Below are 19,529 nucleotides of genomic sequence, written 5' to 3'. Positions count from 1 at the left end.
AGAGATCTTATGATTTAAAGGCAAGCAGCTTGTCTTTAATTTGGAGATAGTTCAGAAGTTGTACACATCTCCTCTGAGCGCGCCCCATTGCCTGCACTTGGTTATGTGGGCATACCTGGCTCCAAGGGAGGCAGATAAGTGTAGGCTGTAGCTGGACCATTCTGTGCCCAGCTGAAACTTTTATTATGGAAGAAGGAGAAGAGGAGATTTGGGGGGTGATCAGCCACTCGCCACATTCAACTTTCTTTTATCTTTCTTCTCTGTTACATGATTGTTTTCTACTTTCAATATTTCTGCTAGGCTTCTTCTCCCAGCCTGACCTTGAAATTGCTCAGGTTTTATTGTCACAAACTCCAAAGGTTTCTGCTGGTGATGATTTGGACAGAGTTGCCTCAGGTTATCCAGGCACATTCTTAGTGGAAAGGAAAGCAAGAATGCCTAATGTAGAGCTTCTCATGGTGACAGAAATGGTAGGTATGGAAAGACAATGTCATTGCAAGGGTTTATCTTCCATGGAAGGAATAAGGTAGGACCTTTCAACTTTTACCCAGAGTATCCTTGTTCCAAGAGTAACCTCCAGGTCTTGCCCTTCAACTACAGATCTTAAAAGCAGGCTTGAAGACTTCTGGTGAGAGGCATCTGATGAAATTACCCTACTCTGTAAAGGGAATAGCTTGGAGGTAAACCCCAATCAGCAGCACTTTAGATGAAGTATCTTGGATATGGTCCCAAGTTTAAAATTGTTCCAGCACTTAAGCTTCCTGATCCAGTTTGGTTGATGAATGTGGTTTGAAAACATAAGTCACCTTGCACCCTTTCAGCTTCCTTAGCTTTCATGCTGGAGGATTTCCTTCAATATACAATTTATCGAACCTATTAAATGGGACTTTAATCCCTCCCTTGTCAAGCCTACCTATCTAAGTGGCTCCAAATGATCTCTCACCTTTCCCATAGGAAATTGTGTTCCTAGCATTACTTGTACACTGGAAACAATATTTACCACCTGTGAATGCTTAAGGGCTAGCTAGGCTGTATGCTAAATGCTGTACATCTTTCATCTCATTTATTCCTCACAAGAATTCCCAAAAGTAGGTGTTGTTATTCCCATTTTACAGATGAGGTGACTGAGGCTCAGATGGTTTTTCATAAGCCTAAGTTCCCCCAGGTAGATGTAAAGCTGTAGTTAAAACTAGATATGTGTCACTTGAAAGTCTGTGCTGTAGCCATTACCATCTATATTCTCTTGTTCCTGAACTTTGGGCTGCCTCTTCCAGGATGATTGGCCCACCATAACTGGGAGCCAGCAGGGTATCCCAGAGAGGGCTGAAGCATGCCTAGGAACTTGTTGCAATGCTGGTTCCCAAATTGACTTGTGATTTGTTTATTCAAGAAATGTTGAATGCTTACTCTGTGCCAGGTCCCAGACTGAGTCTGAGTCCCCCCTTCTCTTCTTCCCTGCTGGAACGCATCCAGGGCCTGAGATCTCTGGGCCTCTGCCATGGCCAGTGCGCAGGGCCAACTGAGTTTATCTTCCTGTTCCTCGGGTATGGTTCTGCAGGTCTCCTCCACACACGTGATGGAGGGTGAGATGATAGTGGCCTGGGTCCTCAGCTACATAAATTACCCAGTCTGTTGGATTGGGGACTTCCTCAGGAAGAGCAGTTGCTGAAGTCTTTCCCTGTGGTTGTGCTGTGCAGGGGAGCAGTGGTTACAGCCAGAGGGTGTCATCTCAGAAGGACTTCTTGCCTATTGTATGTGGAATGAGGTGGAGGCATTTTCTTAATCATTTTAAGTTTTTAAAATTACAATAGCAAAACATGTTCCATATATATAGATAGATAGATAGATAGATAGACAAAAAAGAAAAGAGAAGAAAAGAAAATTACCCTAAACCCACTCATAGCGATATATTGATATTTTGGTGTATTTACTCCTACTCATGTGCTCATCTACCAACCCCTTAGGAGGGGATCATTCTGCTTTGTAAGCTGCTTTTTGAATGAAATGTAGCCTGAATACATTGCCAGGTTAGTAGATATGTTGTTATGTCAGTAAATAAGTGGAGGATGAGAGTGGCTCTAAGCTAGGAATCTGGTCAGCAGTGCTGAGGGTTCTTAGAGGTCATATGGTAGAAGCTGCCCAGTATGACCGTTCTCTGGATAAGTCACATTAAAGGTTATCAGGAAGTGTATTAATACAATTCTTGATGGTGTTCAAGACTTACTTTAGAGTAAGAGTAAGAGTAACAGCCTGCAGGACCATCTGACCATGCACTGATTCCCATACGCACCCACCAACTCACTATGTATGAATGCCTACTACATACCAGAGCCTGGGCTAGGCCCTGAGAATGCGAAGATTAAAAACTACTGTCCCCGTCTTTTAGGAGCCCACAGGCTGCTAAACAAACAGCTAAAATACATACATGGTAGCCCAAACAAGGGCTAAGTAACACCTGGGGATGTCAGGGAAGGCTTCCTAAAGTGTCCGACATTGTTCCCTTTAGCATCCAACTAAAATCCAACTGCTTGTCTAAATAAGTCAAGACCTGCAACTGTCTACCAGGCTTTTTTCCTGTCAAGATACATAAAGAAAATGATAGTATTTGGAGGCCTCACCATGGTAAGCCACTGTCAAAGGAGAGAGACTGGCCAGGCCACTCTGAGTATCCATATGTGGCCCCTGGATGCCCTGCCACAATGGTTGGCACATTATTCTTTGGAGCCATGCCAGACCACTTGGGATCCTTTTGGGGCAAGCCCCTGCCCTTGACGGCTTGTCTCAGTGCATGCCCCTCCCTGTCTCTGGAGCACTGGCCCCCCTCCTTCATTTAGCAGTGATGAGAGCGGAAGGGCTGTCTTCTGCTCTCATCCTTGTCTGGCTTAAGTGACCCTCTTTTGTGTCCTCATAATATCTCAGTGTGACTCATCATTCTATATTCTAGTTGTCTTCTTTTCTATACCTCTCACTAATCTCTTTGTGGATGTCTTTTATCCTGTATCCCAATCCCTGGCATTGAGCTTGATACATAGCACATACTTAGTAGATGTTTAAAATGAAAGAACGAGTAAATGGCGAGACATTTGAGTTGGATCTTGAGAGATGATTAGAGTTTACCAATCAGAGAAATGGTAGAAGTGCGTTCTAGAGAGGCCATTCACTAGAAGTTGGTCCAGGATCCACCATGTTGTACTTCATGTATGTCCTCAGTATGTGTCACTCTATCTACCTAAAACCTTCTCTCCTCATTTGCAAAATGATAATACTTATCTTGCAGGCTTGCTGTAGGGATTCAAGATGATGATTGTAAAGTGCATTAGCACTCTGCACATACAAGGTACAGTGATAAATAGATACTGGGCTTATTGTTATTTTCAAAAATTAATATGACTTTTGCTGCTGGTTGCAAACTACTGATGAGTATTACAAGAAATTTGAGGTTGGTGTTGAAAATATAAGGAGAGCCATTCTTCTGACTGTTGATAGCCTTATGATTTCTTGTCCTGACTTATTCTTGGAAGGATTGAAGGCTGCATGATTTTGCCTGGTTCTGATTGTGAATTCGTAGAATAATTCTTCCTCTAAGTTTTGTTCTTTACATTCTCTGACTCACAGAACATGAGAAGAATTCTTCATGTGGATTTCAAAGGTAGGGCAGGCACAGTGAAGTTCTCACAGCTGACACACTGCTCTGCTTGACCAATGTGGTCTACCCTGGTGAAACTTTTCCCTTTGAATTAGACAAATGTCTCTGTTAGGGATTGTTGCATGCTGATCTGGGGCAGGAATCTATTCAACCAAGTGGGCAATTAAAGAAATCTTTTACAGGAGCAAACTTTGTTTTGAGTGGTCAGCTCTTTGCTTTCTAAAGCTTAAAAAATGTGTCAGTGTCAGAAGCTGAAGTTTTTTTCAAAACAGAAAAAAATTGTACTTGTGAGGCTGCCTCTTGTCCCAGGTTATTTCATTAATAATGATGACGACAACAACATAGCTGTGGCCATTGAGCACTTATTTAAACCCTCTAGTAGTTCATTTAATTTTGTGATAGCTCATTTAATTTTGTGATAGTTCATTTAATTTTGTGAGACTGGTAGCAGGTGAGGAATTAGAGGCTTGGAGAGATGTAGAACTTGCCCAAGGTCACATAGCTAGGGAATTATGGAACAAGACTTTGAAACCAAGTACACTTGACTCCAGAGGTTTTGCTTTTAGCTAGTAGGTTTTATGGCTTCTCTCTTATATCGCATTAGTATTGTCTATTTCATTAGTCTCCCTATGTGTTGTGGAGAATGTGAGATGCTCAGAAAAGCCTCATGAGCTATTTCGTGAGGTTGTACCAGTGGTTTATTATGTGGCTTCTGTCTCCTTCCTCTCCTTAGCTATGGGGTGTTGCTTTGGGAGCTGCTGACCGGCGAGGTGCCCTTCCGAGGCATTGATGGCTTAGCGGTAGCTTATGGAGTGGCCATGAACAAACTCGCCCTTCCTATTCCTTCCACTTGCCCGGAACCTTTTGCCAAACTCATGGAAGGTAAGTAACCCCTGGCCTGAACAAGACTGGAGACAGTTTACCTTCTTATAAGCACTTGGTAGATTTTGGCCAATTCTACAAGATCAGTTACTGAAAGAGGAGATAAAATGTTAGTCACCAAGGAGGAATCCTGTGGGCAATGGGAAGAGCTACCTCAAAATGATGTCCACACCCTGCTGCAGCAGGTCCCTCTGTCCATCTCCAGTGACTGTAGAAGTTAACTTAGTAACTAAAGCCTGCTCTCCAGTACTTCAGTATACAGCCATGTGCTGTGTAACGGCGTTTCGGTCAATGACGGACCACATAAATGATGGTGGTCAGAACATCTAGGTGTGTAGCAGGCTGTACCATCTAGGTTTGTGTAAGTACACTCGATGTTCACACAATAATGGAGTCACCTAACTACGTGTTTCTCAGAATGTATTCCAGTCGTTAAGCGATGCATGGCTGTATTATTTAACACAAAATAAGAACATACAACAGCTTTTATTTCAGGATCCCTGAGCGTCTTACATATAGAAATGAAGAACATCTGAGAGGAAAGTGACTTTAAAAGTCAGCTAGTCAAACTCCGTAATTTTGTAAGTGAGAAATCCAGAGCTGAGAGAGGTTAAGTATAGGTGGCCTCTCTATTAGTTAGTGGCTGAGCTGGGGTTAGATAGACTTTTCCTGACTTCCACTCTAATGCTTTGTATCCTCGCCTCCTCATCATTCTATTGAGGTGGAGGAAGGGTAACTTATTTATTTTTGGGAAATTGAGGCACAGGGTGTGGTTACCCATTGTCAGGATTTGAGCCTTGTAATAACATGGTAAATTGTGTTAGCAATACTTTACACAAGAAAAGTCTTTGGGCTTGCTTTTCTTGTACTTAACAGTCATAATTGGATGAATGCTGCATTTTGTCTTTAGTTTCACTGTTTATGATTGTGGTGGTGGGCAGCTTGCTTTACCTCCTGAGCCCTACTTGGGGTTATCTAAATTCTAATCTCTGTTTCTGGAAGGAGACATGAGAGGTAATTTTATGGTAAATGAGGTCACGTGATATCTTAAGTCTTTTGTTTGCCTCTGCCCATTCATGCTGTCCGTTTACTCGCGTGTTCCATTCAGACTGCTGGAATCCCGACCCCCATTCACGACCATCTTTCACGAGTATCCTGGACCAGCTCACTACCATAGAGGAGTCTGGTTTCTTTGAAATGCCCAAGGACTCCTTCCACTGCCTGCAGGATGACTGGAAACATGAGATTCAGGAGATGTTTGACCAACTCAGGGCCAAAGAAAAGGTAAGAAGAAAAAAAGAAAGAAAATTAAAAAGAGAAAAAAAGGCATGCATTGGATTAGTGGACCCCACTGGGGCCACTGGACTGAGTCTGACTGAGCACTCTGATTCTGACGTGATTGTCTTCTTGCTTGTCCAAACCGGCGGAGGAGCACCACTGGGCATTTACCAGTGGGTGTCTCATCCTGTCAGCTGAAAATATGAGAGGGTTCTAGAAAGGTTTTTTGGTTCTACAGTGGACTTCTACAGAAGGCTAACTTGATATAGGGGTACTTGGGCATTGAGAGGTGTCCACATACACTTGGTTAATTTCTTTTTTCTCTTCTCACTCCACACTATAGCGGCTCTGTAGTATAGCAGCTAAAATTATATATGACTTTATAGTTTCCCACTTTTTCATTTGAAAGGTCTGATGAGAGCTTTTTATCCTTTTTATCTAGGAATCTTGTGGCTCCTGCCACCAGTGTGTAGGGCACATGTTGTCATTTCCATCTCAGAGCTGAGAGTCAGTGACTTGTCTAAAGTCACAGAGCTAGTAAGTGGGAAAGCAGAACCTCGAATCTGTGCCTTCTGATTCCAAAGCCTATATTCTTTGTAATATTGTTGTTGTTCCCCTACACAAATGACTAAAGAATAATTTCTGGGGCTGATTTGAAAGATTCAGTTCTTTTTATGGAACACAGCAATCCTAAATGCAGTCCTATTTGGCAAGTCAGTGAGCATTCTGCAGGGGAATGAAGTGAGCTTATGACGAATCTTTAGGGACCCTGATGTGTGGACCTGCATTGACCATTGAACCGGTTACAAGAGAGTGCTCCTATTTATTTTGATTGCCGAATCACTGACTCTTGTTTGCCTTTCTTTTGACTGATGAAATTATAAGGGTACCACCCACTTAGAACAATGAAAGTTGGATTTTGTCAGTAAGTAGTTACTAGGAAAAGTCAAACCCATTCTCATAATAGCTAACATTCGTAGAAAGTGTCCTATGTGCCATGCTCTTATAATTTAAACGAATTGTAATAAGATAATAATAATAAGCTAATGTAATAAGAATTGTCTTAACATCTATAATGTCTGTGCTGTCAACTCCACATTATATGTGATGCCCATATTAACTTGCTCAAGACCACATAGTTAATGATGGTGAGCTGGGACCTGAATTCAGGCAGTTTGTTCCAGAGTCCTTGCTCTTAACCACCATACTGTGGTGCCTCTCTGTTATAAGACCTGTGGTTTAGCAAGTGAGGGTAAGATGTATAATGAGATTTTTCTCTGGAGAGATTCCTGTTAAGTCATTCTGTATATGGAGAATGTTATTTGCATGCTGTGTAACACAAATAGGCATTTCACAAGTAGAGTATTTACCATGTTTGAGGGTCTTCCAGGACATTCTGTGTATACTCTGCAAATGTGTTGGTTTGCCACGTGATTCAGCTAATTCTTCAGGCTGGCTCAACCTACTGCTTCCAGGTATTGTGAGGATGGATCAGTCTCTAGTTGGGGTCTGAACTCCCAAAAAGAAAGGGGCTTAGACACAAACCATCTCTTAGACAACAGCATGAAGGAGATGAGGACTTGGGAAAGTTGAAATTAGCTTGAACTTTTTAAACTTTTCCATTTAAGAGCTAAATCAACCAACCAGGAATAATTTTTATGCATATTCTATGTGTTTTTCTTCTCCTGATGGTGAGAACAAAGAAGTGGGACAGGAGAACCAAGGATTTGGAGCATCCACAACAGTTAGTTGGTTTGAGGCTTATTTCATCAAAAAAGGAGAAGTTCAAAAGTTCGAGTTCAACTCTCGGGAACTTATGATGAACTATGTTCCCATGAAGGATTGCGTTATGAAATTGTCCTATATCTCCCTATTGTTTCTCATTCATTTTTTTGTTGACTCGATAGTTATTCAACTACTGAGCACCTGCCGTGTTACCAGGTACTTTTCAAGGTGCTAATCCTCTTGTCATTTCTCTCCTTTCTATCACTTTTATGGCTAATTTGACATGCTCTTGGGGATGAATGAAAAGTTCGTAACATCAGAATATTTATCCATACCTTGTCTCTGTTCTCTCTTCTGCTCTCTCCCTGTTGCTTAGTTTCCCCCCATGTGTTTGCATACATTTTTCTAGCTCTTGTTTCTCATTCTACACTATTTTGTTTTGGCCCAGAATAACTTCTCGTAGTGCAGTATTTCACTGAGAAATTAAGTTTCGACCACAGAAATGTTGCTCTGGCTACTTTATTGAAGAAGTGTCCTGCTTTTTAGATGTGGTTCTCTCAGGTTATTGACATTAAGGCTTCTTAAGTTTTAGTTCTCCACCTGCACCCCACTTCAGTCCTAGGCCCAGGGTAACCACTGTTAACAGTTTGGATTCCAGATTTTAAAACAGTGTACACATGCTTTGTTTTCTTTCCGATTTTCTCTTCTATTTCCTTTTTTTTTTTTTTTTTTAAAGATGACCGGTAAGGGGATCTTAACCCTTGACTTGGTGTTGTCAGCACCACGCTCACCCAGTGAGCTAACTGGCCATCCCTATATAGGGATCTGAACCCGTGGCCTTGGTGTTGTCAGCACCACACTCTCCCAAGTGAGCCACGGGCCAGCCCTTTCTCTTCTATTTCCTGATTCCATATCCCCCATCCTCTGCCCAGAATCTCAGTGCTGGGCTCATTTATAAATTCATGCAGGAGGGAAAAGAGGAGGCAGGAAAGAGGTTCTGTCCACCTGCTGTGGCTCCCACCTCCATCCTCAGGGCAAGATAAAAGGACCTTTTCTTGGGTCACAATATGGGATTCCAAATTGGGCCCTCTGGCTTTCTGGTTTCAACTCTCCCCCGAGCAGTGTGAGTGGCTGTCCTCAAGATGCTGCAGAGGCACAGGCTGCTCTGGGTGACATCTTCTGTGTTCATTGAGCAGGTAGTTTCAGGGGTGTATGACAGAACAGCAGGCAAGTTTGGTTCTAGAGCGAGCACCTAGGCAAGGACCTCAGGAAATGCTCTTTCTCCTTGCTGTGCTCCCACAATCCTTCCAGAGCTAATCATTATCCTTTAAGATAAGGTGAGAATTGAAGCCACTTGCCTCAGTGGATTCATTCAGAAGGGAACACAAAGATTTAGATGACATGCTTCACATACCTTGCAAACTGCCACCCTGGAAGTATATTTATTTTTATTTGAATATTAGATGTTGCCTGAAGGGCGATTCATTTACAGTGGACACATTTTGAGCTAGATCATGTTAAGTTGGCTCTGGTTTTTTAAAAAATCCTTTATGTAATAGAAAAAATTAAAATAGAACCAAATCCGTAAAATTCAAATACATGATTATATTTTGTATCCAAAACCCTAAGGCTGGCCAGTTAGTTCACATGATTAGAGCATGGTGCTGATAACACCAAAGTCCAGTGTTCGATTTCTGTACCAGCCAGCCACCAAAAAACAAAAAAATATAACAACCAAAACACTGTGTTTTTCAATCGCAAGCAATTTTAATCAAGAATTAAGGAGCACTAGAAACCCCCAGCCCACTTCTCTGGGGCTTGGCTGTGGCTTTAGCTTCTCTGGCTTTGTCTGCAGTATGACTGTTCTGAGCCTTCCTTTCCCACCATTCAAGGTGGTCAGGTGTTCATTTACCAGCTGACTCTCCACCCAGCATCCTTGGTGTCTTAGTCCTTTTTTGTTGCTTATAACAAAATACATGGAACTTGGTGATTTATAAAGAAAAATGACATTTATTGCTTACAGTTTCTGAGGCTGGGAAGTCCAAAGTCCATCTGGTGGTGGTGACAGTGGCTCAGGGGTCTCACATTGCAAGATGGTGGAAGCAGAGGGAGAGGGAAAGACAGATTCTCCTCTTGTTTTAAAGCACTTGGAACCACACCCCTGACCACCATTTTTAATCCATTCACTACTTCAGGTCCTATAGTCTAATCACCTCTTCAAGGCTCCACCTTTCAATGACCATAATAGGATTTCCCACCCTCTTAACAGTCACAGTGGGGGCTAAGTTTCTAATACGTAGAACTTGTGGGGACACAATTCAAGCTTCAGGGAGGTTTGAGGGGACATAATTCAATCCACTACACTAGGAGAGCTGTCCAGGCTGCCAGGAGCACCAGCCCTCTGGGAACTCCCACCCCAGACACTCCTCTCTGCTGGTTCCACCTGCCTGTAGGAGCTGCGCACCTGGGAGGAGGAGCTGACGCGGGCCGCACTGCAGCAGAAGAACCAGGAGGAGCTGCTGAGGCGTCGGGAGCAGGAGCTGGCCGAGCGGGAGATCGACATCCTGGAACGAGAGCTCAACATCATCATCCACCAGCTGTGCCAGGAGAAGCCCCGGGTGAAGAAACGCAAGGGCAAGTTCAGGAAGAGCCGGCTGAAGCTCAAGGATGGCAACCGCATCAGCCTCCCCTCCGGTCAGTGGCTGGGGACCGCTGGGAAGTGGGAGCAGGGCAAGGAGCTGGCGTGGCAGGGGGTGTGGGAGCGGGGACTGACCCTGGCTCTCAAAATGGAGCCTGTTTGAAATAGGCCATTCTCTTCAGTGGAAAGACTAGCTTGCTGTAGGTCTGCCCCAGTCCAGGGCAACTGTTGAGTGTGAGTGAACACAGAATTTGAAGTGAAGACAGACTAGCCTGGGCCAGGCTGCTAGACACATGGCAGCTCACGCAGGCACATCTCACTTTAGGCAAACCTGGAGAAGGAAGCATGTAATTGGGGAAAAAACATTCCAAGGTGTGCATGTGTGAGACAAGAGAAATCTTGGCTCTGCAATATACCTCATCTCGAGCGTTCTTTAAGTAATTAGTTCCCTGAGTGCTGTTGAGATTAAGATTAATGTATGAGAATGTACATGATAAGATTTACACATAGCCTTTCAGAAATGCATTGGCTGGATAAAGATACATTTTTGATACTACAGGCTTGGGGAAAGTACAAAGAAATATGAAATATAAATTAGAACGTTTGTGGTCTGTGATATACCCATGGAGGGTGGTGAGTACTCAAGTGTGTGTTTGTGTAGATAAAAATATTCATTGTGTTATGAGTCTGTAAGGCCCTGGGAAGCAAGTTTATTAGAAGTACAAGGCACCAAGGAAAAATGGCATAATAGGAGCAGTAGTGGATGATTTTAAACACTAGGATGGTGGCTTAAGGACAAACAAGGGAGTTGAATGGCCATTGAATGATTGGTCTATGGGATATGTTTACTGGCTTCTTTATTGCACTTTTTTTTTTTTTAATGAATCGTAGTTGATTATATTTCTGGGATTCAGTGTTGAAATATGTTGATCAAGGGCTGACCCCGTGGCGCACTTGGGAGAGTGCTGCGCTGGGAGCCCAGTGACGCTCCCACGGCGGGTTCGGATCCTACATAGGGATGGCCAGTGCGCTCACTGGCTGAGTACAGGTCACGAAAAAGACAGAAAAAAAAAAAAAAGAAATATGTTGATCAAATCAATATTATTAGTATGTATGTTGTTACAAATCATACTTATTCTTTATGCCCCTTGTCCAATCTCTCCCTATCCCACTCTCCCTCCCCCTCCTAGCACTGATAACCATAGATTTCTTCTCTCCCTCTGAAAGAGTAATGGTTACTCTCTTGATTTGTTGCCTAGATGATCTGTCCAGTGCTGAGAGGTGTGATCAGGTCCCCCAATATTATCATAGAGCAGATGCTTCTTCTGTCACTCTGGAATGGGCTTTGTGGAGAGAGACATCCTCTTCTTTTTTCTTTGGTCTCTTCTGGTGACTCTCCTTGTGTCAATGCACTCCAGTGGCTGGCAGCCCATCTGTGTGGTGGTTGTGACGTCTAGCCACTTTCACAGCAGCTGTGGTTATTGTGGTGGCTGTGGTGGGCCACCCACATGGAGGTGATGTTTTTGGCATGCTCCTTGGTGCTGGTGGTGTGCCTGGATGTGAGCGGGTGGTCCAGTCCCTGGTTCCATACCCTGGGCCCCCAGGTGGGCCCCGAGGCACTGGAACTAATTTTTTGTCCTTTGCTTACTTCTAAAACAGGGGACTTCCTGTGGGAACCAGTACTTTAGCTGTGTTGTTGAGCTAAATTGCTTCTTTGCTGCTGTTTCCCTAGGGAAGATTTTTTTGTGTGGCTCAGGGTTTAATGGTTGACCTTATAGGTACTTCTGGCTCTCCAGAGATCTGGTGCACCTGGGTTGTGTAGAGACTCTGATCTGGGCCTGAATCTATTCATCAAACTGCACCCCATGCAATTCTACATTCCTGACCAGTCTCCTCTGAGTGGTCCTGTCCTGATTGGGGGGCAGATCGGCTGTCCTTGCTGTGTCCCAGTGTTCTCCCAGTGGGGCCATCTCCCCCACCGCCCATGCTCCAAACACTTCCCATGGGACAGGCCCTGCATTGGTCCCTTGTGATGATTCACCAGCCTCTGAATGGCTCCCTTTTTCAGCTGTTCTGGCTCCTCGCTCCTGTGTGGGTCCACAGGAACCCTATTAGTGGTCTTGCTGTCCTGGGGGCCACCGAGGCCCTCTTCTACCCTGATGCCTCCGAGCAACTCTATTTGAAGGGCACAGCTGTGGCTTCTGCTGGCTCCTGCTCCATGCACTCAGCATTTCCAGCCTTAAAGTGGCTGTGGCCCGAAATGCTCTGAGCAGTTTTTTCTTTCTCTCATCATGGTTTCTCCACCTTCATGAACTCAGTAGGTCTCTCCTCCTCTTCCCCTGAGCTCCAGCGGCCCCAGCTTGGTTGTTATTACATTTTTATAGTTGTAAATTGGTTCTTTTTTTTTTTTCCAGACAGCACAGAGTCTTTATGCACCTTTCTCAAGCATCTAGTGTGTGCCAGTATATTGTTGCATGCTGGGGATGCAGATATAAAAGCTAAAGTTTCCACCTGCAGGGAGGTCACGGTCTAGTGGGGAGACCTAGGTACAAGCAAGCATCTAGTTATTATACCTCTTTGATAGACAAGGTGACTGAAACTCAGAGATTCAGAGCTGTTTTACCTTCTTTATGCTGTATCATACTGCCTTTGGCACATGTCAGAATTGGGGCTTTTGTCCCATTTCCCTCACTTCCTAGGTTCCCACCAAGGGCTAGTCCTTAATACCCTGCTGTGTCCACACTTAGTGAGAAGCATCAGTCTCTCTGCTTTGGCCTCTGAGAAAAGAGGGTGTGTACTGATAGATTATATGAAACTGAGAATTTTACGTTAAATTTCCTAGAATAATCAACAAGATCTCATGAACTAAAAAGCTACTCTCAATATGTAATTGCACCCTAAGTGATCTGCAGATTCAATACAGTCCCCATCAGACTATCAATGAACTACTTCACAGAAATAGAAACAACAATTCAGAAATTTATATGGAATAACAAGAGACCCTGAATAGCCAAAGCAATCCTGAGCAAAAAGAACAAAGTGGGGGGCATCATACTTCCTGACTTCAAAATATAAAACAAAGTGATAGTGTCAAAACAACATGGTATTGGCACAAAAAAAGACACATAGACCAATGGAACAGAGAGAATTCAGAAATAAATCCATGTACCTACAACCAACTGATTTTTGACAAAGAAACCAAGAACATACATTGTGGAATGGACAGTCTCTTCAATAAATGGTGCTGGCGGGGCCAGCCCGTGGGTCACTCGGGAGAGTGTGGTGCTGAGAACACCAAGGCCACGGGTTTGGATCCCATATAGGGATGGCCAGTTAGCTCACTGGGTGAGCATGGTGCTGACAACACCAAGTCAAGGGTTAAGACCCCCTTACCGGTCATCTTTTAAATAAATAAATAAATGGTGCCGGGAAAATTGGAGATCCTTATGCAGAAGAGCGAAACTAGACCCCTATCTCTTACCATATACCAAAGTCAACTCAAAATGGATTAAAGACTTAAATGTAAGACTCAAAACTATTTAGCTTCTAGAAGAAAACTTAGGGGAAACACTTTAGGACATAGGTCTTGGCAAAGACTTTATGAATAATGCTTCAGAAGCTCAGGAACAAAAGCAAAAATTAACAGATGGGATTATATCAAACTAAAAAGCTTCTGCACAGCAAAGTAAATAATCAACAGCAAAAAGACCACCTATAGAATGGGAGAAAATATTTACAAACTATACATCCAGCAAGGGATTAATATCCAGAATATATAGAGAACTCAAACAACTCAATAGTAAGAAAACTAATAATCTGATTAAAAAATGGGCAAAGGGCTGTCTGGTTAGCTCGGTTGGTTAGAGCACAGTGTTATGACACTAAGGTCAAGTGTTCAGATCCCTGTACCATCCAGCCACCAAAAAAACCCCCCCAAAAAACAAAAAATGGGCAAAGGAACCAAATAGACATTTTTCAAAAGAAGATGTACAAATGACCAACAGGCATGTGAAAAAATGCTCAACATGGGCCGAGCCCGTGGCGCACTCGGGAGAGTGCGGTGCTGGGAGCGCAGCGACGCTCCTGCCGCGGGTTCGGATCCTATATAGGGATGGCCGGTGCACTCACTGGCTGAGTGCCGGTCACGAAAAAGACAAAAAAAAAAAAAAAAATGCTCAACATAACTAAAAGAAATGCAGATCAAAACTATGATTAGGTATTTTCTCACCATTGTTAGAATGGCTATTATCAAAAAGACAGAAAATATCAAATGCTGGCAAGGATGCAAAGAAAAGGGAATTCTTATACGTTATTGGTGGGAATGTAAATTAGTACAGCCACTTTGGAAAACAGTATGGAGATTTCTCAAACAACTAGAGATATATCTTCCATATGATCCAGTAATCCCACTACTGGGTCTATATCCAAAGGAATGGAAACCATCATGTCAAAGGGACACCTGCACTCTCATGTTCATCATGGCTCTATTCACAATAGCAGAGAGTTGGAACCTACCTAAATGTCCTTCCATGGATGATTGGGTACATGTACACAGTGGAATACTACTCAGCCATAAAAAGAATGAAATTCTGCCATTCACAGCAACATGGATGAGCTTGTAGAAAATTATGTTGAGTGAAATAAGCCAGTCACAGAATACCATGTTTTCACTCCTATGTGAAAGCTAAAAAAGTTGATCTCATAGAAGTAGAGAGTAAAATAGTGATTACTAGAGACTGGTGGGGTGGTGGGAAAGGAGGGGTGGGGAGAGGGTAGTCAGTGGATACAAAATGCTAGAGATATAGGAAGAATGGGAGCCAAGTTTCTATAGTAATGTAGGGAGACTACAGATAACAACAAAGTACTGTGTATCTTTGAATAGCTATTCGAGATGATATTGAATGTTCCTAACAGAAAGTGTCAAATGTTTGAGGTGGTGGATCTACTAAGCACCCTGATGTGATCATTGCACACAGTATGAATGTACCCAAATATCACATTGTACTCCATAAATATATACAGTTATCATGGGTCAGTTAAATAAAATAAAAAGAGAGGAAAGAAGAGAAATAGAGAATAGAAAAGTATTTATGAGAGGAAGGGAAAGAGAGGTGGAAGGGAAGGCCAGGGAAGGGCTGGTACACTGCTACAAAGTTACAGAGTTACAGTTAAGAAGAATAACCTGGTGCCCTGGGGTGACAATAGCTAGAAAAGAAGATCCTGAATTTTATAACCACAAAGAAGTGATAAATGTTTAGGTGGTAGATATGCTAACTATTTTGAGATCATTATACAATATATATGTGTATCGAAACAACAAACTGTTACATTAACATGTACGATGGAAAAAAAAAAGACTTTTCCCACTTTTAAAAAATATATACTTGTTCCACCTATATACATTGTGTATAATTATACAGTATATAGTTGCTCCACCTATATACATTATTTATGAAAACTGTTTAATGAAGTTCACTGGGATAATGAATTTTTCATCTTTTCATGCATTCATCTTGCCATATCCCTTTGGGAAAAAGAGATGATTCTGCAAGAGAACAGTTTTCAGGTGAACAAAGAGCTTTCCAGGAAACTGGGGCCTATACCTCAGGCCTGCCAGGAAATATCAGATTTCTTATATTAATTTGATTATGGGGAAATTCTAATGCATACTCGTGTGTTTCTCTTTTCCCAAGCAGATTTCCAGCACAAGTTCACGGTGCAGGCCTCCCCCACCATGGATAAAAGGAAGAGCCTTATCAACAGCCGTGCCAGTCCTCCTGCAAGCCCCACCATCATTCCTCGCCTTCGAGCCATCCAGTGTGAGACTGTTTCCCACATTAGTTGGGGCCAGAACACACCAGGGGCACTGTCCCCTGCTCTGTCCAGCCACCGACTGGTCCAGGCTTGCTCCATCCATAACTTCTGCCACCTCTCCTCGACAATGTGTATATACATGCACATATGTACGCAAACCCTTAGCCTCCCCCTGTCTCTCTCCACTAACTTTATTCCTACCTCCTTTACCTTTTACTCTTAGTCAGATATTAGCAAAAGGGCTTGTGGGTACTGACAGGATCTTTAGTGAATTATAAAGCAGTTTGGAAACTGGTGTGTGATGTAGATACATGTTGGTCCCCTGGCCTGGGGAGTTAACACTCTCTCTGCCGTATCTGGGGCATCACTGTTATTCTTTTGTCCATACGTCCCAGAGAAGGGCTTTTGCAAAGTGTAGATCCCAAGAAAACTTGCCAAGTGCTTTATAATAGGCCACTCTAGACCAATTTTATTTTTACTATAGTAATTGCTTAAAAATGTGTGTGTGTGTGTGTGTGTGTGTGTGTGTGTGTGTGTGTGTGTGTGTGTGTGTGTGTGTGTGTGTGTGTGTGTGTGTGTGTGTGTGTGTGTGTGTGTGTGTGTGTGTGTGTGTGTGTGTGTGTGTGTGTGTGTGTGTGTGTGTGTGAATGAGTTAGTTTCCCTATTTTAAAGGTAGAGGGGGGCCGGCCCGTGGCTCACTCGGGAGAGTGCGGTGCTCAGAACACCAAGGCCTCGGGTTCGGATCCCATATACGGATGGCCGGTTCGCTCACTGGCTGAGCGTGGTGCTGACAACACCAAGTCAAGGGTTAAGATCCCCTTACCGGTCATCTTTAAAAAAATAAAAAATAAAAAAAAAAAATAAATAAAGGTAGAGGGATTTCACTTAAAAATCCTGGATTTCTGGCTTTCCTTGAAAAATCAAGTCAAATCAGTGGGTTCCCTTTTTCATGTGGCCTCCATTAGCTGGAGCTGACAGTGGTTTCCATAAGTTCCATGTTTTGCCTGAGTCCCATTTTTGGTAACTGGCTCACTTCACTCGTTTATCATAAAAGCCCAGTCCCTGAGGCATCTGGGTCTCAACCCCTCCTCTAAGGAATCAATGTCAGAAGAATGTTCCTCCTGTCTTATCTGTTATATTTCTGTAAGCCTGTTCCTTCCCCCTCTCCTCCAGCTCCTGACTTCCTTCTCTATTACCTTAAACTCCCCATTTTATTCTTTTCCAGCTCTTTCTTCCCCAAATTTTGGCACTTCCACGTCTTCCTTACCCCTTAGATATTTTTTCCCCACCCACCTCCTCATTCCCCTACCATCCAGTTCCACCCAACGAACAAGTTCCTTAAGTCAGATCTGTTTGGAACTCTGGTGTCTGCCTGACCTGAGCTCTAGCTTTGCATCAGACTGAAAATTTAGAAAGTTTTTTTGTGTTTAGTACTTTGAGAGAGCTAATGATTGGTGGCTGAAAACTCCATTACTTTCCTGGAAGGGTCCACTTGGGCACAGAGTTTTCAATAAGACCTAACTTCCCTGCAGCTCCCGTGTGTGTGTGTGTGTGTGTGTGTGTGTGTGTGTGTGTGTGTGTGTGTGTGTGTGTGTGTGTGTGTGTGTGTGTGTGTGTGTGTGTGTGTGTGTGTGTGTGTGTGTGTGTGTGTGTGTGTCTGGTGGGGTGGAGGCTAGTTTTGGTGGGGGGGGGTCCTGTCCGTCCATTTTCCAGATCCTCTTTGTTATTCACAGTGACACCAGGTGAAAGCAGCAAAACCTGGGGCCGGAGCTCAGTCATCCCGAAGGAGGAAGGGGAGGAGGAGGAGAAGAGAGCTTCAAAGAAGAAGGGACGGACGTGGGGGCCAGGGACACTTGGTCAGAAGGAGTTTGCCTCAGGAGATGAAGGGTAAGAGCCAGGTGATTTGAAATTCTTTCTCACTTAAAGATGGGTGCACCAGGTTAAAAATACGATATGAAATACCTTTTTCTCTGTCATGTGTTTCAGTGCTTTCTGAGAAATTACAAGCTTCTTGATCTTTACAACAGAGTTTTCCAGTCTACTTGTTCCCCAGAACCTCCTAGGACAGGGATTGGTAAACTTTTTCCGGAAAGGGCCAGATAATAAATATTTTAGGCTTTGTGATCCGTGAGGCTGTGTCGCAACTGTTCACCTCCACTGTTGGAGCCTAAGAGCAGCCACAAACCATGAAAAGTACGTAAATGAATGAGCATGGCTGTGTTCTCGCTAAACTTTATAAAAACAAGTGGTGGACAGGCTTCAGCCACCAGTTATAGTTTGCCCACCCCTGGAGGTGTTCTATTCGGAGTAGCAAGTAGCCCAAGTATTAACCGAATGTAAAAAGTTCTGCCTAAGTGTTCTACTGAAACCTGGTTCTTCTCCTTAAAACATCTGTTCAAAGGAAAGAGAAGAAAGCAGAGATTAACAGGACTCTCTTGACTAGAGGCTCATCCTGAAGCAGGAGCAGGAAGAATAACCCAGCCCTGGTAGTGCAATTGAGTATACCTAACTCCAGGGCCACTAGAACTTCTTTTGGGCCACATCCCATAACCACATGGACACGTGTGAGTGCCCCTTCTGGGCAGAGCACAGTGGGACGTCGGTGCCTTGGATGTGCTTGTGTTCTCACTGTGGGCTTGAGGCCGAGGAGTCAGATTCTTCTGAGTCTCAGTTCTTCACTGGCCAGGCCTCTGGTGTGGTGGTGGACGCACATGCCAGACTCCTGGCTCCACCGTGCCTAGCTGTGTGATCTTACATGTTCTTATCTACTGAATGGGGATAGTATTAGGATGCAGCTCGCAGAATTGATCTGAGGATTAAATAAGTTCATCTCTGTGAAGTGCATAGAGGATTAGCTGACTCCTAGTGAGCATATGTAAATATTAGCTCTGATGACCCATCCCCACTTCTCAGGCACCTCTGTTTCATGCCTGAAGATGTAATGGTTTATATCTCTTATTCTCAGTGTTAAAATCTAGTGTGAGGATATCCTTATTGTGAGGATAACCAGAAGTCCTCTTCACCTTTTTTAGTGACTTCCCAAAGTGTTTCTGAAGTTCAATATTAGGCTTTTAGGTGTCCTGAACCTATAACTGGTCTTGGTAATCTTTAGAATGCTAAGATTTTATGTTCAAAGTCTATTTCCCCATGTCAGCTAAGCTTCAGAAACCACTTGATACCTTTGAATAGAAAATTTAAGTATATAGGGCAAACTACCTAAGCCATGTACAAATTCAGCAACTGTATCCTTGGGGAATGGCAGATTGCTCTATTCTACTAAATTCTGCAGGAGTAAGAGCTGTCCAGTCTGTCCTGGGAGCCCTGCGCTAGCTCAGTAGGGCTGAGCTGGGTCTGAGAAATTCATTTACCCCGAATCCCTTGCTATTTCTGACATTAATGTGATTCCAGATAGAGTTTTCCAGGCTGGCTATGGACTGTGACATTTTCTATGATTCTGCTTCATTTAAAGGTATTTTTTGGTCTTGGTAGTAGATTAACTTTATTTCACATTACAAATGATATACTTTGGAATTTTCTTCCTCCTTA

General features: G+C 43.4%; 1 protein-coding gene across 1 annotated transcript in view; it reads left to right on the top strand.

Moving 5' to 3' along the window:
• Nucleotides 1-19,529, top strand: part of MAP3K9 (mitogen-activated protein kinase kinase kinase 9) — a 72,467-nt gene that overhangs the window by 47,292 nt on the left and 5,646 nt on the right. The window contains exons 4-8 of the mRNA XM_063090571.1: nucleotides 4,380-4,528; nucleotides 5,637-5,812; nucleotides 9,985-10,225; nucleotides 15,866-15,988; nucleotides 17,717-17,870. Of these exons, the coding sequence (XP_062946641.1) occupies nucleotides 4,380-4,528; nucleotides 5,637-5,812; nucleotides 9,985-10,225; nucleotides 15,866-15,988; nucleotides 17,717-17,870 (843 nt within the window). The remainder of the gene's footprint in view (nucleotides 1-4,379; nucleotides 4,529-5,636; nucleotides 5,813-9,984; nucleotides 10,226-15,865; nucleotides 15,989-17,716; nucleotides 17,871-19,529) is intronic.

Source organism: Cynocephalus volans, chromosome 3 (assembly GCF_027409185.1).
Source record: "Cynocephalus volans isolate mCynVol1 chromosome 3, mCynVol1.pri, whole genome shotgun sequence".
In the NCBI taxonomy this organism is placed as follows: Eukaryota; Metazoa; Chordata; class Mammalia; order Dermoptera; family Cynocephalidae; genus Cynocephalus; species Cynocephalus volans.
This window is presented reverse-complemented; position numbering and strand designations above follow the sequence as displayed.